This window comes from Periplaneta americana, chromosome 2 (genome assembly GCF_040183065.1).
Source record: "Periplaneta americana isolate PAMFEO1 chromosome 2, P.americana_PAMFEO1_priV1, whole genome shotgun sequence".
Classification (NCBI taxonomy): Eukaryota; Metazoa; Arthropoda; class Insecta; order Blattodea; family Blattidae; genus Periplaneta; species Periplaneta americana.
Genome location: NC_091118.1, coordinates 177,751,706 through 177,777,909, shown reverse-complemented (window position 1 = coordinate 177,777,909; position 26,204 = coordinate 177,751,706). Strand labels below are relative to the sequence as shown.

The 26,204-nt window shown below is 39.3% G+C and overlaps 1 protein-coding gene across 3 annotated transcripts in view; it reads right to left on the bottom strand.

The window, feature by feature from the left end:
• The window catches only part of LOC138694855 (harmonin), a 521,763-nt gene that overhangs the window by 64,092 nt on the left and 431,467 nt on the right, over positions 1-26,204 (bottom strand). For all 3 annotated transcript variants that reach the window (XM_069818984.1, XM_069818985.1, XM_069818986.1), the window contains 5 exons: positions 23,140-23,164; positions 20,333-20,479; positions 17,288-17,432; positions 10,214-10,407; positions 9,028-9,208 (listed from right to left, as the gene is read on the bottom strand). In XM_069818984.1, the coding sequence (XP_069675085.1) occupies positions 9,028-9,208; positions 10,214-10,407; positions 17,288-17,432; positions 20,333-20,479; positions 23,140-23,164 (692 nt within the window). The remainder of the gene's footprint in view (positions 1-9,027; positions 9,209-10,213; positions 10,408-17,287; positions 17,433-20,332; positions 20,480-23,139; positions 23,165-26,204) is intronic.

The window sequence follows — 26,204 nt, the reverse complement described above, 5'->3', positions numbered from 1 at the left end:
TCCATGGAGCATCTTTTTTTGATGCAAAGCTAATTTGTTTGGCTTGTTTCTTAAATAAAATTACGAAATGGTGTTCCTGTGCTTAACATTTAATAAAAAAAGAAATATAGCAAAACTGTTTTGTCTCGAGACTCTCATCTAAGTCACGTAATCTACTTCAATATATTTGCGCAAATATACCTTGTAGCTAACAGTGGTGCTATCTCTCAGTAATGTTCAGAACGAAGGAGGCAGAGAAAGAAAAAAGAAAACAAATTTCTCCCTCCAACGACGCCACACACCCACACACACCAACGTCGTGTTGTTATGTTTGCGAGATTGTGTATTTACTTAAATTTGGTGCTAAACGTAATGGCACGGCTCAAAGATACCGTGGGAATTCTCCATTTTAGCGGATATTAATACATAAAGTCAACAATATTAATACAATGTTCGATCTTCCACATCCTCTCCACCCTGGTCGACCTCAAGGGGGATGATCAGCTGCACGGGGCGTACGATTCGGTGTCCATCTGGTGTGCGCAGCATCAGCGTCCTTAGGTTGCCATCTCGTCCTGGTCGCAGTTCCTCGATGACAGCCTTTTCCCACATGTGGCGGCGACGGACGTCTTCCTGGAGCAGAACTAGGTCTCCTACTCGTAGTTTTACTCCCTTCCCTGTAGTCTGCCGGACATGGTGATAGTTTCTCAGCTCTAGAAGGTATTCCTTTCTCCATCTTTTCAAAAAGTCTCCTTTAGCTTGTTGTAGGAGTCGGAATTCCCTTTTTAAGCTTCCATGAAGAAGTGGTTCAGGTCCGATAGGGATGTTGGTTGATTGTCTTCCGTTATGCACGAAATTAGCGGGTGTCAAGGTAGCTGACTCTTCATTTTGTAGCAAAGGAAGTGAGTTTATGGCTGCTTCTACACTAGCCAGAATGGTGTTCAGGGTTTCTTGATCTACTTGTCTGCGTCCTAATACTTTTCTAATGCAGCGCTTAACTATGCCAACCATACACTCCCACCATCCTCCCCACCAAGCAGCACGTGGAGTGATGAACTTCCAGTGTACACCGTTAATGGCGAAGTATTGCAACGTTTTGTCTGCCAGAAAAATGGTTGACAGTTCTCTGATCTCCTTATTGGCTGTGTGGAAGGTAGTTGCATTGTCTGAATACACCGTGTGTGGGAGACCTCTACGACTGACAAATCTTTGAAGTGCAAAGAGGATTTTGTCTACTGACATGTCAGAAGTAAGTTCAAGATGAATGGCTCGAGTAATGGCGCAAATGAGACTTTCTGAATAGTAGAGCCTTGCTTTGTATATAGTGGACCAGCAAAATCCAACCCAGTGACTGAAAATGGTGATGAGCACTGGACGCGGTGTGCGGGTAGTGGTGCTTCAGGAGCTTGCCCATATCGGTTGTTCACAAGTTTGCAAGGTAAGCAAGATCGTAGGATCTTCTTTATTGCCTGTCGCGCTCAAACGATCTAAAATCGTTCTCTAATGTCAGAGAGCACGGTTCGTAATCCTTGATGATGCAACTTGACATGAGTGTGTCGGATCAGTAGAAGTGAGAAATGATGGTTACCGTTGAGTATAAGTGGGTGTTTTTCATTGAATGATGCATCAGTGAACTGAAGTCTGCCTCCCAGACGGATGAGGTTGTCCTGTAGGAATGGCTGAAAACTGGAACATTTCGGAAGAGGTGAGTTCTTGCTTAAGGCTTCATACTCTGCGGAGAAACATTCTCGCTGAGCAATACGGATCAAATAAGTGTTACTTCTATCAAGTTCAGAAGCTGTTAATTCGCCGTAGCGTTTGTCTCTTCCGTGTATGTTATTGAGAAAACGAAGTATCCAACTCATTACGCATAGACGTTTTGTGTAAGAACTAAATCTGGTAAACTGAAGAAAAGCCTGTTCTGTAGTTACCACAAAAGTCTGTTGTGGAGGTTTTCTAGCTTCTGGGAGTGGGATGTGATCATATTCGACGTTGCGAGGCCAACATTGAGGTGAAAGTCGAAGCCATGCAGGTCCATTCCACCATGATTCAGTTGAACCTAGTTCATTAGCTTGAAGTCCTCGTGTTAGGTGATCTGCGGGATTATCAGTTCCTGGGCAGTGCTTCCATTGTGATGGTTAGGTGTAAGAGACTATCTCAGTAACACGGTTGCAAAAAAAGGTTTTCCAACGGTGTGGTTCGTTGCGAATCCATCCGAGGGTAATAGTAGAGTCGGTCCATAGTGTGGCCTTTGCTATGTCGCAACTTATGGCTTCAAAGACGTACTCTAAGAGCCGTGCTCCTACTAAAGCAGAAAGTAATTCCAGACGAGGTAGCGTGACTCTCTTTATGGGAGTTAATCTGGCTTTACTGCATACTAGTTGAACTGTTGTGGCGTTCTCGAATTCCGTACGAAGTTATATGGCGGCACCATATGACCTTCCAGATGCGTCACAGAAAACATGAAGTGTAGAGTTCTCAATACCTGAATTCAAAGCTCCTATCCATCGTGGAACTGAAATGTTAGGTATTTGAGATTGGAACACCACATTAACCATTTCTCGCCTATGTCGAAGGGAAGTGTCTCGTGCCACGCAATACCTCTAGTCCAAGTATCCTGAAAAAGCATCTTTCCAATTATTGTGATTGGTGAGTACAGTCCAATCGGATCATAGATTCTCGAAGTAACTTGAAGTAATTGACGTTTGGTAGTAGGTTGCTCTGAAAATATTCTCGGAATATCAACAGAAGTAGTAAGAATATCATACTCAGTATCCCAATTGATACCTAGGACTTGTGGTTTCGTCTGCAATTCTAAATCTTGGGTCTTCCAAACATTTAGAAGTGATGTGGAGTTTGTAGCCCATTTGGACAAAGGAAGTTTGATTATACTCGTTAGTGTGGTAAGCTCTGTGTATATTGTTGAAAGTTCACTTTCATTAGCGACGGACGTAGCAAAGTCGTCCATATATGTACATTTATCCATGAGGGCAGTGGCTGAAGGAAACTGGTGTTTGTACATGTTAGCCAGTTCTCGAAGTGTTGCTGACAGAAGGAAAGGACTACAGGACAGTCCAAAGGGTAGTCTGGTGAATCGATATGTAATTACGTCCTCAGTAGTATGGTGAAAACCTTGATCATCCGAGACAATGCGATACCATAAGAATCTTGTTAAGTTTCTATCTGCGGGATCCAATGACAATTGCAGAAATGCCTGACTGACATCGGCTAGTAAGGCATACTGAAGTAATCTGAATCTAAGTAATACTGTCAAAGTTTCTGGTAGGAGATTGGGTCCAATTTCCAAAACATCATTCAATGACTGGGATCCATATCCATGTGATGAAGCGTCAAATACAATTCTCCATTTAGTAGAACCACGTTTTTCTTTCTCGACAGCATGGTGCGGCATATAGAAGGATAAGACGGGTTGAATATTCATGTCAGCGACTTCGACCTGTATTTGAAGTATATAGTCGAGCATTTGGTCATGATACATGGTCTTGTATGTTGTATTCTTCTCGAAGTTGCTTATCAGAGCTTGAAGGCGTTTCTTGGCATTCGTGCGGTTGTCGTCCAGGAATGAGTGAGCTTTCTTTGGAAGTAGTACTACTCTCCTGCCTTCTTCTATACGAAAGGAGTCATGGAATTGTTGTAGTATCTCTGAGTTTCTAGGACTTAAAGATTGTGATCTTGACTCGGTGTATTTAATGCCCATACTTTCGAGATTCCAAAATTGATGGGCTTGGTTGTCGAGTACCGAAGATTCTTCTTGCAACTCCACCTTATTGACGTGAACTTGGTTAATAACGACTCCAGGTCTGTTGCCACTAAGGATCCATCCGAAAATGGAGGGTATTAGAATGAGGATAGGTGAGATACGGATTGGAGGTGTATCTTTGATCAATTTCCAATAGTGATCACCACCAATTAGTATTTCTATAGGTAGATCTGGTGAGTTATCACGGGGGTCTGCTAGTCGTATTTCCCTGGTTTCGGCACCAAAAATAGTGTGAGTGTTTGGAAGTGAAGTGAGCTGCGGCCGTGGGTGACGCTACCATTTATTACCCATAATTCAATACAAAGTGTCGTGAAGATCATATACAAAACCAAAGAGAATAATACATAAGGTGAAAGATATTAATACATAAAGTAAACGATATTAATACAATGTTCGATCTTCCAAAGACATTCTCTTCTCGTTAGCATCGCCCAGCAAGTTACCTTCGGAACATCGATGTGTGAAGATATAATGTAATGCCAATCCCCTTCGAGTTTCGATAAATAAAACTGCAGGTATTTCCCTACATTTTTAGTGCATTTTCGAACTTTAACATTGTGTTATTTAGTTATATTACTCATTAATACACAGAGAAGTGTTCCACGAAAATTTTTAAAATTTTATTTGCTGTGGCAGGCCCGCAAAAGCAAAGGCCATTGTCAGAGCAGGTTCAGCATTTACATTAGTCATTTAGGTATGTAATTATAAAGGTTTTATACCAACTTCAACCTTTTATATATATTTTAGTGATGGTGGAGGGAATTCTAAGAAGAGAACTAGTTGACATTTCGTGAAAAGAAAATAATATTTTAAGAAGATTAGCCTGTGTCTTTGAGTATGTATTAATTAAAATGGTTTAGGAGATTCTGAGGGACATGATCGTAAATTAGTGCTGAATTCTGAATGAAACTTAAAGAGCAATGGACTAATTTCCTCTATGTATTATAAAATTTTCTTAAGGAAATGCAAGGATTGGTTAAGTGTTAAAATTACTTAAAAATAGACTGTGTCTAGCAACGAAAAAACAAAGATTGTCCACAAAAGCCGTTTCATGAATGTGCTGAGAAAAGTCAGAAGAGGAAGCTGAAGCCTTTGGTGGAAACACACTTGATTGATGAGATTGCTCTAGTCGCAGAAATGGATTTAAGACCAACATATAGGCCTGATGCAGCAGAAATGGTAAAGCAAGTGTAACGTTTTTACTCAGAAAGGGCCACAAAAATGAATGAAAGAAAAGAAAACAAGATCCCTTACGTAAAGAAATGGGACTTCTTGTCGACATTCCCAAACCAGAATTTGGTAAGACTGATGACGGGATTAGCGCGCGGAGGTTCTTCAGGTTTGGCATCAGAAACTACTGGCGTAGATGAAGGCTGAATTCGGTGATTTGGAACAATCTTTAAAACCAGTGGTCGTCATTTCGTAACTCGCGAATCAACCCCTGAATTCGGTGATTTGGAACAATCTTTAAAACCAGTGGTCGTCATTTCGTAACTCGCGAATCAACCCCTTAATATACAAGCAGGGCGGAAGGGTAAGGCATGATTTCCCTCCCCTTAGGCAACACTTATTCATTCAACGTTAAGCAATCTGGATATCCTCCTCTCCTAGATTCCCCTTTGCTGTGTATTGCGGGCTGCATTTTATATGACGTAATCTTTGCCGACCACTGCTTAAAACAATCGCCAGTGGGAGAGTTTGAAAAAATACTGTTTGGGCTCTCTAGAATTATACATCCAGAAATATAAGTGGAATTATATGCCGCAAAGTGTGCATAAAATACTTATCCATGGTGCGCAGTTGATAAAGGAAGCCGTACTTCTGTTGGGATGATGTCCGAGGAACCCCAAGAAGTCCGATATAGGCCTAAAGATTACAAGAATTTCAAGGGATAAGCTTATCACGCGCGCAAATTTTGTAGAGCCGATATGACGATGAATTTGATGGAATTTCCTCTGGCCCGATGGTAAGCAGTCTTCGTATCTAACGCCAAAAGAGTAGAAAAAGTATATCTTCTGTTGCAGACCTACTGAGACTGCTCCAGGATCACGATGGTGATGATGATGATGATGATTATTATTATTATTATTATTATTATTATTATTATTATGTTTGAAAATTAATAGCCTTACAACTATCTAAAATATCTGTAAATATTTCAAATGTAGGTTTATTTAACCAGTTAGCGGTTTAGTTAAAATTGTATTAATATGTAGGTTATTTTATTTAAAAAACTAAATAATATTTGACTCAATATCTACGACTGTTGTGTATTTTTAGCATCTTTCACACATTAAAATTAAATAACTATATAATGCATTTGTGATTTCGTTCCAATCCCTGCGAAAATCAGTTTTGTAAAATTATTACAATTCTTTAAAATTCAACCCCTGTGAAAGGGTGGTTTATTTTATCCAATCGTAATCACAGTTTACACGCAAATGCAAAATGCCAATTTTGTAACCTGTATACAAAATTTTATGAAAATCTGTTAGAAACGAGGTGAGTTATTAATTTTGTCCTGCTAGATTTGTATTTGGAACCACTGTGCGATGGTGCAGTTCAGCCAAATATTGACTTTCCTAGACGTATAGGTACTTTCTAAACCCCGTACATCTGGCCCACCCAAAATAATTAGTCTGGCTACGCCACTGCTATTATTTGTATGAGCTATAGTTATTAGCCTATGGCTAACATAGAAATCTGAATTCATTAATCATGACTTCCGTATCTCGCTAGGATCCCTCTATACTCAGAGATTATATTGCGAATGTTGTTCATTATCACCGTTGTTCATTATCATTATCATTAGCACGCGTGCCATCTGTAGTAACTGTGGTGCGCAATATTTCACACATGCTTGAATTGACTTCGCTCCCCTACGTAAGGCCCATAACACACTTGCAGAGTTTTTGTCAGCGAGAAATGTGTTGCGAGAAAGAGGCGAAGAGCCTTCCTCCACACACTTGGCGAGTTCTCGCTATCACAGATCACACCTCGCTATGATCATCTATGCACTGCCTTCATGCAGAAAGCATTTTTCTGATTATAGTAATGACTCGTTGGGGAAAATATTATAGGTTATGTATTTACGTATATTGTCATACTTAAATATATAACCTGTAAGTATATTGTCATACTTTATAAATTACGTACGAACGCTTTGTTGAATTTGGGTATTCAGATGATGAGGAAATGGAGTTACATGAACATACATATTTTGTTCATGAAAAGAAGTAGGCCTAAAATTAATGCCAGAAATATCTGAAAATCACATTGTATCTTACGAAAATAAGGCTGAGTTTTGGATACTGGTTTCGATTCGAATGATAATATGTTTAGGCATTATTTCAGGCTGAATGGACCTCAGTTTTTTGCCATTCATGATATAATAGAGGATTCTTTGCTATGTTCTAATTAAAATTATGTAAACCGTTAAGACATATAGATGCATTATTTCAAATGTTTAATTAATACTATTAAATCTCATTAAAATAAAATATAGCCCTATTTATTTTCAGATAATCTGATATTTGTCTCCAGATTTCTTCTTTAATTTTCATGTCTTTATAGTTTTCATCCCATGTATCATATAAATAGGCCTACGGATGACATCATACAAGTTCGATAAGTTTCTGACTGCAATTATCAGCCATCTTTTCTCATTTTCAAATAATAACAATACAATTCATCGCCACCTGTGATATCTTTTTCTATATTCAATCGTCATAAAGAGTATAAACACAGTCTAGTATATACAGTCGCAAAGCTCAATACATAGTAAATATGCAAACAGATAGTTGCTCACCACTAGGATCGCTAAAATCGCCTCATTAAAGACAATGTAAAATAGTACCACAGTCTAGTATATACAGTCGCGAAGCTCAATACGTAATAAATATGCAAACATTAGATAGTTGCTCACCACTAGGATCGCTAATATCGCCTCATTACAGGCAAATGCAAAATAGTACCGTCACAGTCTATTGTTTCTAGCACCCTCAAAACTCAAGCTTCGTGACTGTATATAGTAGACTGTGATAGTACTGTCACAGTCTATTGTTTCTTTCTTTCTTACTTACTTACAAATCGCTTTTAAGGAACCCGAAGGTTCAATGCTGCCCTCACATAAGCCCGCCATTGGTCCCTATCCTGTGTAAGATTAATCCAGTCTCTATCATCATACCCCACCTCCCTCAAATCCATTTTAATATTATCCTCACATCTACGTCTCGGCCCCCCTAAATGTCTTTTTCCCTCCGGTCTCCCAACTAACACTCTATATGCATTTCTGGATTCGCCCATATGTGCTACATGCCCTGCCCATCTCAAACGTCTGGATTTTAAGTTCCTAATTATGTCAGGTGAAGAATACAATGCGTGCAGTTCTGTGTTGTGTAACTTTCTCCATTCTCCTGTAACTTCATCCCACTTAACCCCAAATATTTTCCTAAGCACCTTATTCTCAAACACCCTTAACCTATGTTCCTCTCTCAGAGTGAGAGTCCAAGTTTCACAACCATATAGAAGAACCGGTAATGTAACTGTTTTTATAAATTCTAACTTTCAGATTTTTGGACAGCAGACTGGTTGATAAGAGCTTCTCAACCGAATAATAACACGCATTTCTCATATTTATTCTGCGTTTAATTTCCTCCCGAGTGTCATTTATATTTGTTACTGTTGCTCCAAGATATTTGAATTTTTCCACGTCTTCGAAGGATAAATCTCCAATTTTTATATTTCCATTTCGTACAATATTCTGGTCACGAGACATAATCATATACTTTGTCTTTTCGGGATTTACTTCCAAACTGATCGCTTTACTTGCTTCAAGTAAAATTTCCGTGTTTTCCCTAATCGTTTGAGGGTTTTCTCCTAACATATTCACGTCATCCGCATAGACAAGAAGCTGATGTAACTGATGAAGCTGTCTTTTGTTTCTAGCAAACTCAAAACTCAAGCTTCGTGACTGTATATAGTAGACTGTGGTATAAATGTTAAACATCTTTGATAAATGTGTCAAGAAAATTCGCTGAGCTCCCGATTCCAGCGAGAAACTCGCGCAAGGTTTTCGCCTCGAACGAGAATCTCTTCCAGTGTGTGGACGTCCATTTGTATCCATGTTATCAATCTTTGAATTTTCTCGCTAGCGAAAACTCTTCAAGTGTGTTACGGGCCTAACTGAAAATCACTGTCTGTTTCGAACTACCTCCACAGAACGTAAATAGAAAGCAGGCTTATTACTGTTTTGTTATAGAACTCACACTCATGTCCCTGTTGGCCTCGTCCAGACTGCGCTGGTTCCCATTCTCCTCGAAGTGAACTCGCAGGACGGGAGAGTCCTTTCTCCGCTGCTTCGTTTCCGTTTTATCCCAGTCTTGCTCAATGCGGTCCCAGCTGTGATGCTTGTCGGCATTGCGGTGATTAGAATCCAGTTGTCCCAGCCTGTAGAACATTAATCGGGAAAATGTTAAGTCTAAGAAGGAACCATTTTTGAGAGAGAGAGATAGAGAGACACACAAATACAAGGGTTGGAACTTTGATAGGGGCAACACTGCTGTAGAAGCGAAACGAGCCAGAATTAATTATTTATGCTCGACCATGCCAAAATGTAGTAATTATACACCTGGTAGTAGCCCTTTAATGCACCTCATTAAAGTACACCTATTCATTTATAGTTCAGTTGTTCAGCCAATGAGAAATCACCATTGTACCATTATAAAACCGCAAGTATCGATTATTCTCGGATATGCAATCGAAAGACAATTAGCGAAACGTCACGGAGGCTGGAAATCCAATACTGTCGCAGAATATTATGTTCTGTTACTATAACTAATAATTAGCGTTAATTGCAAATAATATTCAAATAAATTCAATTTGTCATCTCGTTTTTCAATTCTAAATAAATTTCCAGGTTATATCAAGCCTAATGTTCATGTTGTTCTCTAGAATATATCAAGGTCAATGACATTCGTGTTTCGGAAAAAAAATCAATACTTTCGCGTCTGCTCACATCTCACAATTCAGGTCAGGTCCTCACTTACATAATCATAACATGAATACTTATGGATAATTTCAAGTTAGAAATATGGTCGAGCATAAAAAGTCGTATGAAACTTGCCTATAATGGTAATTAAGACGCTCGTATGAAAATTATGAAACTCGCTTGCGCTCGTTTTATAAACAAACATACTCGCGTCTTAATTACTACCATGATAGGCTCGTTGCATAATGTACTATCTCACTGCTACCATAATTATGTTAGTCATATTTAACCTACCTCACAGTAAATGGGCTTTCCCTTCAGACTCAAAGCGCATGCGCTGTGGCGAGAAGAAGTTAGTCGTGTTGAGTTACCGATCTAAGCTGTTTGTGTTTTCTCCATGTACAGTACACAAAACAGGAAAAAAATCAAACCTCTAATAGTAACAGTCTATAATACTTTCTCACCGTTCTTCCAATTCCACAGACTCTTCCTTGACTATTGAGAGCCTCTTGGTGTCTCCCCAACTCGGACTTTGGTCTCCGTTGACACTGCTTGCAGAGCTGTTGTACCCTGATGACTCTCCAGGAAACAGGTCCATGCCTGCCCCCTTCCTCACTATCAGATCCAGCTGACGTGATGTCTTGAGTACGTTCACAGCCTGCGAAAGTATCATACGATCATCATCATCATCATCATCATCATCACCATCATCATCATCAAGAAGTAATACAAAATAATAAAGCAGCCGTCATAAAAATTACATACCGGGTGTGTACAAAGTTACGCCCGATTTATATCCATACAACCATATTCCTGTATAGAAATTAGTAGGGATTATTATTTTGTAAAGCTATTTATGAGTGCCAGTAGAATTATTGTCACTGTTATGAACTTATGATTATTGTTTACTTCAAGTAACCATGATAATGTTGAAAGAAATATCATCATCATAATCATCATCATCATCTCTAAGAAGTAACAGAAATAATAGACTATAGTTACAAATTACATTTTAGTATTAGCCATCATAAATCTACCAGACGCAAACCTCTAACGACAAGAGCAATAGGAAGACCAAAACATATGTGGAGGGATGACGTACTGGAAGATATAAAATTATTAAGGATTCAGAATTGATCCAAAATTATCCAAGATAGAAATGGAAAGAGATCGTTGAGAAGGCCAAAATTCAATGAAGTTGTAGCACAGTCTAGTATATACAGTCGCGAAGTTCAATACGTAGTAAATATGCAAACATTAGGTAGTTGCTCACCACTAGGATCGCTAATATCGCCTCTTTACAGGCAATGCAAAATAGTACTGTCACAGTCTATTGTTTCTAGCACCCTCAAAACTCAAGCTTCGTGGCTGTATATAGTAGACTGTGGTTGTAGTATCTTAAGAAGAAGAAGAAGAAGAAGAAGAAGAAGAAGAAGAAGAAGAAGAATCAGCCATCATAAAAATTATACATCTGGTGCACAGGAAAGAAAGGATGGGACTTGCGTGGAAGAAACTGGAAATTTGGAGGTTAAAAAACACATGAATAGACGTAGGAGAAAAAATATATATCCTTTATGTAATCAGAAAGAAGACGAGATACACATTCTACTATCTTGCCCAGAAAATAAAAGAACAAAAATTTTATTCAGGAGCCATTACTAAAACTAAATGTAGAAATAGCGTATAGGAAATTGTATAGAACAGTAAACGGAAGAAAATTGATGGAACTCGAAAAATTTTTGTATATAAGTTAATAAAGAAAAAAGGGAAGAATAAACTAAGGTATAAACATACAGTAAGTTATGTATATAACAAATATTAATTAAAGTGAAAGAGTTTTTGTTAAGAAATAACTAGAATGAAATACGTAGTATGGAGCATTAGTTATTAATAGTAAAGTGTAGTTAAGGATGGATTCCTGGAAAACAGAAATGTAACAGAACCACTATTAACGAAAGATACACAAATTGTACATAATTTTGATGACAAATATACATATAACGGGTATTTACAAAGTTACGCCCGATTTTCAGGATTCTCTCGCGACAAAAAATAAAAATTTATTAATTGATAATAAGGAATCTAGCGACTTTTGAATTACAGTTCGGTGACTTTCCATACACTTCCCCTTCAAACATTAATAACCTGTTTTCAAATTATTGTAGGTTTTTTTTGTGCACTTAACACCTAAGAAATAAGCAGATACAAATAATAGGATAGAAAATGTTGCTACATCAAGTAAAGAGCAAAGGAAAAAATTGTACAGAAGCAGGGGCGCCTCTACAATAAGAACTGCAGAGCTGCAGAATCGCCATTTAAATAGACCTGAAAAAATTAAAAATGTAAAACGTGCTTTTATGTAATCTAGTTCATTGTTTAATTTATTTTTCCAATTCATTCTCCTTCGATTCGAGATTTTACTGTCTGTAGGAGCCTTGAACTGCTCCAGAATTTTAGCTATAGTGTACTTTTCGGATCTGTGATCGGCAGTTCCTGAAGCTCAACGTAGGGTAGTCGGCAGCAGAAAACTGGTTTTCTTCACCGTCCCATAAGACTGCATTAGAGCTGCAACCGAAGCAGCTCTCTCCGAATATACAAAAGAACCGTCAACACCCTCATCTCTTTATGACCTACGTTAGAACAAATAGGCTTCTGGACTACTGTATATCATTATAGTTCCAGATTGTTATAGTACTGTGGGTGGTGTGATGTGATTAGTCAGTGTGTCTAAGGAAATATTTTATATTAAAAATGAATGAAATGGAAACCTAACCAACCAACCAACCAACCCTTTTCGAAATTAAAAGAGAAATTGCATGTTAACGTAAAAAAATAGGACGTCCTACACAAAATTTTAAATATTGAAATTACTGGAAAAAAGTGGAGGAAATCATGTAGCCTACTAGTCATTTTAATACCGAAATGTGTAATGGAAACGATTGGTTTTTTGCTGCGCTCATGAAAACGCTTTCTCCCCCACCCGTGTATACTGTTTAGAGAAGAAAATACAGAGCGTTCGCCTACGGGTGGGGCCAGGAAAGCGGCCTGCCTGCGGTGTCGCTTGAGGGAATCGTCTATCCGTAAGCTTCCACTTTCTATACTATATTCTGTAGAGTTTTAATTTTAAAAGTTTAGCAGCAGTAAAGACTAATGTTTTTGAAACACTAACTTCCTGTGAAACACGTCTTAGAGATTTATTAGGAGAGCGTATAAATGATGCACTGATTTCATCAATTTTTTCTTCCGTCAATACTCTTTGTTTTCGCTTAGGAATTGTAGCATTTATCGACCCTGTTGTCCTTAATTTGTTAACAAGACGTCTAACAGTTTCTCTACCCGGAATTGGAGCACCCGGATATTTCACTTCAAATTGCCTACGCACATCTCTACATGACTGTTTTCACATATGCATCATACATAAAAACTCTTTGTTCAAGCGTGAATTTTGCGTTTTGCATTGTTAACAAATTTTACACACGCTGAATATTTAAGCAACTGTGTCAAGAAACTGCACTGTACGTGTTAAATACTGCAACATCTGGCTCACAACTGATAACTTGTCGACCTTGATGTCCTTGATTGTCGAGCGTGTCTCAACAACTGCGCGCACAAAGAGGCGTATCAGTACATGCCGCTTTCCTGGCCTCACTCGTAGGCGAACGCTCTGTACATGGACAAACACCGGAGTGAAGGATTTAGTTAATCTAACTTAAAAACTAGAAAAGCTTGTGGGGCACATCTCCACTACGTGACTAGTTGTACCTGGTGGGAGAGGTGTAGTGCACGGATGGTTGGAGTACAATTTCGGGTGCACAGTCAACTTCGAGAAGAGGCTGTAATTACACGCGTCATCCGATTTAGATGTCATAAACAGCATGCGTTTGCTAAACACACCATTTTTCATGCAGAACTGCCAACCTTTGTAACCGCGGGCCGCTACTGTACAGAAGACACAGCCCTGCAGTATACAGTGTATTGTCTACACCCCAACTCTGGCTATTAGCAACAGGCATCTATAATGAACACCGATCAAAATACCTCTCATTGCGCGTGAAAAATAACAAATGAATAGACTACAGTGGACTTTATGTTGTCAGCAAACAGCTGGATACATTAAGAAGATTCAATTGAATTAACTTACCCGGCATACCGAAAAATTCAAGCGACGTTTTCTTCCAGTAACATTCTTTTTGTTTCATTGTCACGCCATCAGTTTGTTTATTTTCTATTATCTCTTTATAGTATTTCTCAACAAGATCGAGCAAAAATGAATTTCCGTATGCGCTGAAATTTGGTGCTCTCTCTCGTTTCTTTTCTTTCCTTTCCATAATTAGTTATTTCAAAGAATTATAAATAAAAAGAGGCCTACGTTTATATGTACACGAATAAATACTGCAACTATGTATAGGCCTACAATATTTTATGCTCGACCATGCCGAAATGTAGTAATTATCAGGGAACGGATTTATATGGACTAAAAATATATGAAATATGTAAATATATATGTAGTTATTTTTACCAAAATATGGAATTAAATATGGATTTTTACCAAAATATGGAATTAAATATGGACTTAAAATTATAAAAAAATGACTATGTACGTTAAATATTGGTACATTTTAATCAAACTAAACAAAAAATATAATGGACGTACCTTATCTTCCAATGTAGTTTCAACAAAACACAATTTTTATTGTCTGTTACCATAACAATAGGTTACAAACATTTCTTTCAAGTGCTGAAAAGTGAATCTTCTTCTATTGTCTCTGAGGATAGATTTATACTGACTAAAAGAGCGTTCGACGTCACAAGAAGTAACTGGTACATAATTCAATTTCACAATGTCTGCTGGGGATAAGTCCAAGTTAATCTTCACTGTTGATTCACCACTCATCACAGCAACAACCTTTTGTAGTTCTTCATATCCAGGGTTTTTTGAAAGTACAGTGTCCACCTTAGCTCTTACTGCATCTGCAACTTTACCTCTACCACGATTCAGTTGTTCCACAGTACTATTTATAATTTCAAAACTTTCAGATAGTGAAAGGTGCCTATTTTGGAGACTTTTGAGCGTTTTTATGATGCATGAAAATGTATGCTGAATGTGAGCTAAGTCATTCTTCACACTTATGTCACAGGTAACTGTTTTCGCAGTATCAATTGAGACTGCATCTTCAGAGTCCAATGCAAGGAGAACATTGTTAATAGAGTCTATATGTTCGGCATAATATTCAACTGCTTCTAGCCATGTACCCCATCTAGTTAAAATTGGCTTTGGTGGCAATGGAATTTCAGGGTACATTTCTTTCAACACGTTAACTCTACTGGGAGCTTTGAGAAATACTTTTTTCACTGATGAAATCAACAAATCTACTTTAGGGAAATTGTCTCTGACCACTTCTGCCACACGATGAAATGCATGCGCCACACAAGTAAAATGAGTCAATTTAGCATATACAACAGATAATGCTTGTCCAGCTTTGACCATATAAGGGGCAGCATCGCTAATAAAGAATAACACATTATCGTACATAATACCCTTTGGCCACAGGATACCCATAGCTTCGTTGAACAGTTTAACTATAGTTTTGTTATTGCACTTTTCTAGAACATCACAATGTAAAAGAATTCGTTCAGAATATTGTTCACTTAACAAACCGATAACTACATTACCAACAAGTCTACCTTCTTTGTCGGGAGTCTCATCAATGGAAACCCAAATTGAACTATCTTTAATTTCATCTCTTATCTTCTGTATTGTCTCATCGTAGATGGATGGAGCATACGTCTTCCTAAGTGTTGACTCATCCGGGATTGTATGTTGAGTATATTTTTCAAGGAATTCCCTGAAGACCTTATTCTTTAGTTTGTAGAGAGGAATATCAGCAGAGATGAGAGAACGGCACAGGTCGATGTTAAACTCAGATCTTACATTCGATGTTGTTGGTTGTGTTAAAAACAATTGTCTCTGCTTGGAATTTAGTTGTTTGTTGGCCTGATGTTTACTAGTTGTAATGTGTTGTTGCACCAGGAACTTTTGTGTAGATGATACTGCACACTGACACAAATTACAAAATAATATTTTATTGTCAGTTGATAAACCATCTTCTTTAAATTCTGAAATGTAACTTGTTAGTTTTGATTTTAAATTGACTGAATGACGTACTTTTGGCATATTTACCGTCTTTATAGTATGATTTACAAAACTGAACCTATGTGTACTCTGACTGGCATTTAACTGTTGAGCTGCACAACTGAAGTCTGTTAAAAATTTTAAATTAAATTAATACAGTTTTGTAACTTACTTTCCCATTGTTGATAGGACTGCTAATTTTCAAATAACTCTGATGTTAAAGGGATTACTGAACATGTGTTTAAATCTCTATTGTTGAAATGTATTTTTAAAAATTAATGGAATTTTGTTTTGTTTTATTGTTAAACCTAATATAATATGGACTGTTTTATATGAAATATGGAAAATATATGGAAATTAACGAAAATATGTACTAAACTCTAAAATATGGAAAAATATGGAAAATAAAAGTAGGATTTTTCAACCCTACACATTGTGAAACATAAAGATAATGCAAAATATAAATTATATTAGCTTTATAAGTAAATATGTATTTACATATAAATCCTTTCCCTGGTAATTATACACCTGGTAGTAGCCCTTTAATGCACCTCATTAAAGTACACCTATTCATTAAAGTTCAGGTGTTCAGCCAATGACAAGTCACCTTTGTACCGTTATAAAACCGCAAGTAGCGATTATTCTCGGATATACAATTGAAAGACAATTAGCGAAAAGTCACGGAGGCTGGAAATCCAATACTGTCGCAGAAGGTTATGTTCTGTTACTATAATAATTAGCGTTAATTGTAAATAATATTCAAATAAATTCAATTTGTCATCTCGTTTTTCAATTCTAAGTCAATTTCCTGGTTATATCAGACTAATGTTCATCTTATTCTCTATCAAGGTCAATGACATTCGGCCTCGGAAAAAATCAATACTTTCGCGTCTGCGCACATCTCACAATTCAGGTCAGTTCGCACAAAACCATAACATGGATACTTTTGAATAATTTCAAGTTAGAAATATGGTCGAGCATAAAAAGTCGTATGAAACTTGCCTATAATGGTAATTAAGACGTTCGTATGAAAATTATGAAACTCGCTTGCGCTCGTTTCATAAACAAACATACTTGCGTCTTAATTACTATCATTATAGGCTCGTTGCATAATGTACTATTATAATACCGCTTCAAAAAATCAACTGCCTCCTGAATGCTATGATGAATTGCTCCGGAGTGGAATAATGGCGAAATAAACACGCAGCAACTAACTGAAGCGAAGTTGATGGTGCATCGGTTTATATTCTTATTAGTTAACCACAGGTATCTAACCACGCATTTTAACAATGATCGGTGCACTCGACCATCAGTACACCACCATTTGCTCCATGTCATACGGGTTGCATCTCTGAATATCCGGCTGAAATGAGATGCGTATTGACATTAGAGTGGTTGTACTTACATCACTGAAGGGGATGTCAATGAAAGGCACGCCGTTGCACTGGATGATTTGGTCCCCAGGTCGCAGTCCTGCTTCTCGAGCCAGACCATTCTCTTTCGTGAACTGGACGAAGATCCCAGGTTTCCACTCTGGACCTTTGCATATTCTAATTGAAAGGAAAAATAAATATTTATAACAGGTGTAAACAGATCTTCACAATACCGCACTATGTCAAATAAGCTATGCAACAAGCGTTTATCGACGACGAGCTCTCAGTTGAGTCATGCGGCATGACTATCGGTATATAGCAGGAGAAATTTGATTTTTATCAATACATTAACAACCGTACCCATCATTTCACAGCTGTTGCTGGAAACACTATCAGCATTTGGACACCACTAGCATCTCCTTAGCAAGTTTGAAATTACGAAAAGGTATAGCCTACTCGGAGACTTATGGAAGATATTTCTTTCCTAATATTGTTTTTCGATCCTCGCGGAGATGCACTTAAATATATTTTTTTTTTCTTAAAATTTCCCGCGGTGCATAACACACAATATGAGAATGGAAGAGGAAAAAAAATTATGACTTCTGTTCTTACAACTCGAGGCCATCATTTCCGCGTTTTTTTTTTAATAAAACAGCCTACTTTGTTTTTCTTCGTTTTAATACAATACTGCAAAAAAAATTATGGTTTATTTAACGACGCTCGCAACTGCAGAGGTTACATCAGCGTCGCCGGTGTGGCGGAATTTTGTCCCACAGGAGTTCTTTTACATGCCAGTAAATCTACTGACATGAGCCTGTCGCATTTAAACACACTTAAATGCCATCGATCTGGGCCCGGATCGAACCTGTAACCTCGAGCATAGAAGGCCAGCGCTATACAGATTACGCTACCCAGACCCACTACAATACTGTATCCTACTCGTAGTTCTTCTGTAGGAAATAGCGATATAAAATGACTATTAAATTTTACTGTTGCATCCAATGGCTCAATTTCCAGAAAAGTATCCTCACGCGATTCTTAGTTGCTCTCATACGTAGCGCATTCACAGTACGTTCACATTCAACGAATGAGACGATGGCAAATATGGTGACTGAGGTGACTGTGATAATGGCGAAGGTAGTGGCGTAGCTGTCGGGGGTGGTGGCGGACGTGACGGGGATGGCGGCGTGGGTGAGGGGATGGTGGCGGAGGCGACGGGGGTGGTGGCGGCAGAGGTGACGGGGTGTTGGCGTAGGTGGCGGGTATTGGCGTAGATGCGGGGGTGGTGGCGTAGGTTACGGGGGTGGTGGCGTAGGTGACCGGAGTGGTAGAGGAGGTGACAAGGTGTTGGAGTAGGTGACGGGTATGGTGACCTAGGATGGTGACGGGGTGTGGCAGAGGTGACAGGGTGGTGGCAAAGGTGACGGGTTGTAGCGTAGATGCGGGGGTGGTGGCGAAGTGACGGAGGTGGTGGTGTAGGTTAGCGTAGGTGACGGGGGTGGTGGCGTAGGTGATGGGGGTGGTGATGGTGATGGAGGTTGTGACGTAGGTGACAGGAGTGGTGGCATAGGTGACGGGAGTGTTGGCGTAGGTGACGCGTGTGGTGGCGTAGGAAAACAGGGTGGTGGCGTAGGAGAACAGGTGGTGGCGTAGGTGAACGGGGTGGTGGCTTAGGCGAATGGGGTGGTGGCGTAGGTGATGGGGGTGGTGGCGTAGGAGAACAGGTGGTGGCGTAGGTGAAGGGGGCGGTGGCTTAGGTGACGGGGTGGTAGCGTAGGTGAACGGAGTGGTGGCGTGGGTGAACGGGGTGTTGGAGTAGGTGACGGGGTGATGGCGTAGGAGAACAGGTGGTGGCGTGGGTGAACGGGGTGGTGGCTTAGGAGAACAGGTGGTGACGTAGGTGAACGGGGTGGTGGCGTGGGTGAACGGGGTGGTGGCGTAGGAGAACAGGTGGTGGCGTGGGTGAACGGGGTGGTGGCTTAGGAGAACAGGTGGTGGCGTAGGTGAACGGGGTGGTGGCTTAGGTGGCGGGGTGGTGGCGTAGAACAGATGGTAGCGTAGGTGAACGGGGTGGTGGCGTGGGTGAACGGGGTGTTGGCGTAGGTGACGGGGTGGTGGCATAGGAGAACAGGTGGTGGCGTGGGTGAACGGGGTGGTGGCTTAGGAGAACAGGTGGTAGCGTAGGTGAACGGGGTGGTGGCGTGGGTGAACGGGGTGTTGGCGTAGGTGACGGGGTGGTGGCGTAGAACAGGTGGTGGCGTGGGTGAACGGGGTGTTGGCGTAGGTGACGGGGTGGTGGCGTAGATCAGGTGGTGGCGTGGGTGAACGGGGTGGTGGCGTAGAACAGGTGGTGGCGTGGGTGAACGGGGTGGTGGCGTAGGTGACGGGGTGGTGGCGTAGGTGACGGGGTGGTGGCGTAGGTGACGGGTGTGGTGGCGTAGGAGAACAGGGTGGTGGCTTAGGAGGCTGGGTTGTGGCGATGGTGACGGAGATGAAAGGGGTGCTGGAGATGCCTGTTATGATGGTGAAGGAAGTGGCAGAGATGGTGGTGGTGATGGGATGGTGGCGGAGTTTCCTGTGTTGATGGTGATGTCTGCGTTGATAGCGGAGGTGATGGCGGAAATTATGGTAGAAGAAGATGGGATGGTAGTGGAGGTGCCTGTAATGATGGCGGAGGTAGTGGTAGAGATGATGAAGATGGTGGCGGAGGTGATGGGACGGTGGCGGTGGTGCCTGTGATGATGGCGAAGATAGGTGACGGGGAGGTGGTGGAGGTAATGGGAGTAGTGGTGATAGAGAGGTCTGCGATGGTAGCGAAAGTAGTGGTAGAGGTGACGGGGTAATGGCGGAGGGACCTGCGATGATGGCGGAAGTAATGGTGGAGGTGACAGGGTTTGTGGCATAGGTGACGAGGATGATTTGTTGGTGAGTGGTGGTAGTGGTAACGGAGATGATCGTGTTGGAGGCAGAGGTGACGTATGTGGAGGCAATGGCGAGTGATGATTTTCAGGATGACAAAAATAATGACAAGGTGTAATGGTGGTCTCGTCGATTATCATCTTAGCTTGCATACGTACCCGCATCCGAGTTTGGTTCTTGGCGCCACATTGAGGACGATCCTCACGTCTCTTATGAGGTCTTCGTTGTTCCCATTACAGACAGCTGGTGGGGAGTGCAGCCTGTCGTCCTCCACGACTCGCCATGTCAGGGGGTCTGTGCGCTTGCTACAACACCAGTAAACACATCGTTAGTACTACTGCAAGCTGAGAGACAAACTGCCATTATATTTTACAACTTATAATATCCGTTATTACCTTGTCTATAATAACGTCAAATAATCATTTTATTTTAATTTTTCTAAGAAATACAGTAACTTGCTTCAGGCTGACGAAGCTCGTACCACCAATTCTCTTCAAATAATTCTTCCTTCTACCGTTTTCTAGATTGACTCCACCCTCATTTCACATTAAATATGAATTCAGTGCCAATTTATTATCTTAACAGATGCATAATCGGTATCATCTCCATTTACAACTTTAAAGGAACAATTATAAAATTCTAATAACTGGTTCTTAACTAAATAATAAGGTTGGATAAAAAGTAATGGCAACAGTTCGATATTTCTGACATGGCTTTATTCACAGGGGTACAACATTTACGTACCTTCAATATAGTCGCCCCTCTTATTTATTACCTTTTGCCAAATGTTTGGAAGGCGTCGTACACCATCAGCGCGTCCATTTTGGTTGATGTTCCGTATTGACTGTCCTATAGCACGGATAAGTTCATCTCTGGTATTGTACCGGGTCCCTTACAGTGGTTCTTTCACTTTGGTGAAAAGATCGTTATCGCATGGACTCATATCGGTTGAGTACGGTGGATGTTCCAGAATCTCCCATTGCCAGCGGCGCAAGAGGTCCTTGACAGCAGCAGCGGTGTGACTCCTTGCATTATCATGAAGAATGATGGGATTCTGTACCACCAAGTGTCTTCGTTTTCCCCTGAGGGCCGGACGAAGATGGTGTTGCAGGACCCTGCAGTAATAGTCCCCGTTTGCCGTCTGCCTTGGAGGTATAGCGTGGTGCAGTATTACCCCATTAATGTCATACGCCACAATGAACATCACCTTCACAGCACTTTGTGTAGGGCGCACTTTCTTCGGACGAGAAGAACCTGGATGCTTCCATTCATTTGACTGAGGTTTCAAGTTTGGTTGGTTGGTATGAGCGAGCCCAGGTTTCGTCCATAGCGACGATTCGTCCAAGAAAGTCGTCATCTTTGCTTTGGTACCAGTCCAACAAGGCCTGTGCGACTGCATAGCGGTGCCATTGTTAAACCTCGGAAATTTTATGGGGTATCCAACGACCTGTAATTTTGCGGTATCCCAGAGTGTCTTGCAGAATATGGAGCACAGTTTTGTGACATACTCCGACTTCCGCTGCTAACTCACGCGCAGTCCATCGGCGATAAGCATCCAACAGGGAAGCAAGGAGTTGAACTATGTTGTTTTCCACGCGGAGTCGTCCTGTACGGAGGTTGTCCTTAACGGCATCCCTGCCTTCCCATGGTGCCACTGTGCGATATGGTAACGCTGCATCGGCACATGCTTCACGCAGTCCCTGAAAACATTCTTGTGCACTACGACCTCGTGTCACTTCAATTTTGATCCAGGAACGTTGCTCTAGTTTTGTAAACGTGGTCTTAGGGCGCTCGCACTATCCCTATGAAAGTCAACGTTCTACACATCTACACACTACAGTAGATTGACAGAGTACTGTCGCCGCTGGCTGCACTAACTCATCTTATAGTGCTTGTTCATGTCCACACAGCTGGCAGCTCCCGAACGCACCATCGTCACGTGACAGCACTGTTGCCATAACTTTTTATCCAACCTATGTACTAGTACTGGAAAGCAACGGGATATGCACTATTGCATAACGAAAACAGAAAACGTATTACAAACGTATTTCTGAAGAAGATTTTTCTCCTTATCTTTCTCATCCATCGCATTACCCTTCCTTCAATTACAGATTTGCGCTAACGAAACCTCTAGCATTAACTTTTTTTTTTTTTTTTTCCATGGAATACATTTTCTCAGATTAGGTAACAAATGAAGCATAAACAACAATTACTCTGCATTCAATTGTTTTTACTAATATATGGCTAACTATGATTAGCATGCTTAAAAATTAGTGCATTTTCTATGGCGGGAGTATTTAGTATTTTCTTTTAGGTTTTTTTATCCCCAGCCAAAAATTTTTAGTGGTTTGATTGGATGCTGAATTTTTTCTCTACAAAAAATTTAAAGATATTTTCTTCTATAATAATTATGGGAGCTAATATGACAAAATATAAATTTTAGCATTGAAATACCTATGGTGCGTGTTCCAAGTCACCACTCTGTATATAATAATAATAATAATAATAATAATAATAATAATAATGATTTATTTAACCTGGCAGAGTTAAGGCCATACGGCCTTCTCTAACACATATAAGAGACTAGTTGTTATAGTAACGTGAATATTGAATCTATTTACATTTTTATTAAGTTTATTTATACACGCATTAACATCTACATCTATATATAACGTGTGTATGATCTCTAGGTATACCAGTAGGCCTATTTGTGACTGAGGAAACGATGAATGAGGTTCACGGGGTTTTAATCTGGGACCTCCCGAATGACATCGGAATTGTTAGCATTTTATTTTTAGTAATGGTAATTTATATAGGCTATATGATGTATTATGAATCTCATAAATGTTTTTACGAACGAATTCTTGTTCCATTATTATTTCGAGGTTCTTACTTAGGACATATTGCCGAGAAAATATTAGGTTAAGTATCAACTTAAAAAAACAAAGTTTATTTTTATACTCACTCTTTGACTGGGATCATGCCAACAGCTGTAAGAGAATTAAAATAAATCATTAGAAAATACTTCAACCATTGTCTTCTAGTTGAAAAAAGTGACTTTTTTTGTATTAAACGTTTATGCTCTTAGTTGAGTGGTATAGTGATATTATAGTTATTTATGCAGCAAGTGGATAATCTTGATAATTATGATGAGTGAATATCTGTCGCACTCACTATCGTTCGTGATACAATTTTCACGAGTATCATAATAAGATTATCTACGAGTTCAATACAACACTATGGCATCTTACTTACTTACTTACAAATGGCTTTTAAGGAACCCGAAGGTTCATTGCCGCCCTCACATAAGCCCGCCATCGGTCCCTATCCTGTGCAAGATTAATCCAGTCTCTATCATCATACCCCACCTCCCTCAAATCCATTTTAATATTATCCTCCCATCTACGTCTCGGCCTCCCTAAAGGTCTTTTTCCCTCCGGTCTCCCAACTAACACTCTATATGCATTTCTGGATTCGCCCATACGTGCTACATGCCCTGCCCATCTCAAACGTCTGGATTTTAAGTTCCTAATTATGTTAGGTGAAGAATACAATGCGTGCAGTTCTGTGTTGTGTAACTTTCTCCATTCTCCTGTAGCTTCATCCCGCTTAGCCCCAAATATTTTCCTAAGCACCTTATTCTCAAACACCCTTAACCTATGTTCCTCTCTCAGAGTGAGAGTCCAAGTTTCACAACCATACAGAAGAACAGGTAATATAACTGTTTTATAAATTCTAACTTTCAGATTTTTGGACAGCAGACTGGATGATAAGAGCTTCCCAACCGAATAATAACAGGCATTTCCCATATTTATTCTGCGTTTAATTTCCTCCCGAGTGTCATTTATATTTGTTACTGTTGCTCCAAGGTATTTGAATTTTTCCACCTCTTCGAAGGATAAATCTCCAATTTTTATATTTCCATTTCGTACAATATTCTGGTCACGAGACATAATCATATACTTCGACTATGGCATCTTAGCATTATAAATTGTAGGAAATAAATTATGAAATAGGGGTCCAAAACTGACACAGTCTTCATGTTCGTATCGATTAGTTGCAACTTGCATTGACACTGAATAAATAGAAATGTATGACCTTAAAAGTTATGTTACAAATTTTGTTAATATAGTTTCTCTGAACCACAACTGTTTTATGTGATGTTACAAGAGTGATACAAAATTATTAAAGATTGGAAATAAATGATACGTTACTTTCCCTTCTGTCTTGTATTTAATTTCTTGTTACGTCGCGTGTACAAGCGGTAAGCAAGATAGCAAGCGTTCCGGTACTGCGTCATGTCATAGCGAATACGTCATTGCTTTTGTTGTCACGCGTACTATAATAAGGCGATTACGCACGAATCAAATGTAATAACCTGTTTATAATGCTAGGATGGCATAAAGATTTTTACGGAATTGATTAGTTATATGGTATGCGAATATGACAGTGAAATAAATTTTATTCAATAACATTTTCGTTTTGCATTATTAATTATTACCGGTGTATTTAATTTATGTCTTTAATGAATAGATACCAATATACCTGTACAAGTATTTACAATGAAATTACTGTGTTTCATCTGAATTGGTTTGCTGGGAGGCCGTTAGTAAGGGTCTATGATAAAAGAAATAAATATCATCATGCAAGAATACAAGTCTATTCATCTACCATATCATTGTTAAATGGGTCTGATTCGTTGCTAAGAAAGTAATATCAGAACCGTGTAATATAATTTCCTTAGCAACGGCACTGAATTACGTCAGATTTTGAAACTTCCGTGACATTTTATTCACTTGATTCTCGAGAAAAAGCGTTTCACGTTTTAAGTAGTTTTTCTTTTGGAGTCTGGCAAAAATTGATAGATTGGTGGATGTCCTAATTTAATTTTGGCAAGTATGTTAGAATCGTGATATAAATAATACAGTTAGGTTTATTTACATTGAATAATAAACAGATAAATATATGAGTTCATTGAAAATTCGGAGTATATTTGAAATCACTGAAACTTTTTACAATAAAATATTTTTTTTTTCTCTAGCATTATAAACAGTTTTTATTGTTAGTGAAAAACTTATATAACATGCCACATTATTGTACCAGTGCCGTAAAATATTACCATGTCAACTAAAACGTCATGACTTCTATCAGGCGGCATAACTTGTGCCATAAATGTAATATTATGAAACGATTTGCCGTACTATAGTATTTAATACATCATTACAAATTTGGTGTTATTTCTGTATTAATTATTGTTTTATAATGCTGTCGTACAAAAATAAAGTATGAAACACGCTTATAAAGTTATACAGTTATTGTACTCGTCAAAATTAGGTTGACTCGTTTTGCTCGTTCCCTAAACATTGACCCGTGCTATAAAGTACAGGGACATCATTTTATTTTTACTAACATTTCTAATATTAACCTGGCTATACCTTTGGATCAACGATTAAGAACCGGAAACACCGTTTGCTACCCCCTTCCACGACTGGAGTTCGATGATACTGGCGTAATATACAAACAAATCACTTTACTAGGTATAGGAGGGAAGAAAAGTAGTTCATCCATTTACGTAAACTAGGAAATATCGCGATTTTGAGTTTGATAATTTTCATTAGGTTTTTGTTTAATCAAAATACAGTACAGTATGAACAATAAGTGTTTTTACTCACGAACTGAGCTTTCCATGCGGACGTATTCATTATGCAGTGTATATTATACTGTCTACAACACATTAGCGTACAATATAGAGAATGAAGTTACATTGATAAATAATCATAATATGGATATTTAAACACATTTTTGAAAGTGTTGGCCGTTCATTTTCGATACAGACTTCAGTTCTGATCTGCATATTATCGCACTATAGACTATTGTACGTAATTCCAATTACCAGGTTCGTACTTCGTATCAGTAACTCATGTTGAAATAATTCTGTACCTACTCTATAAAAGAGACCTTACGTACTGTAAATTCAATCTTCACTTCTGCCCGATCCGAAAAGATAAAATTACTTAGACATGCTATCTA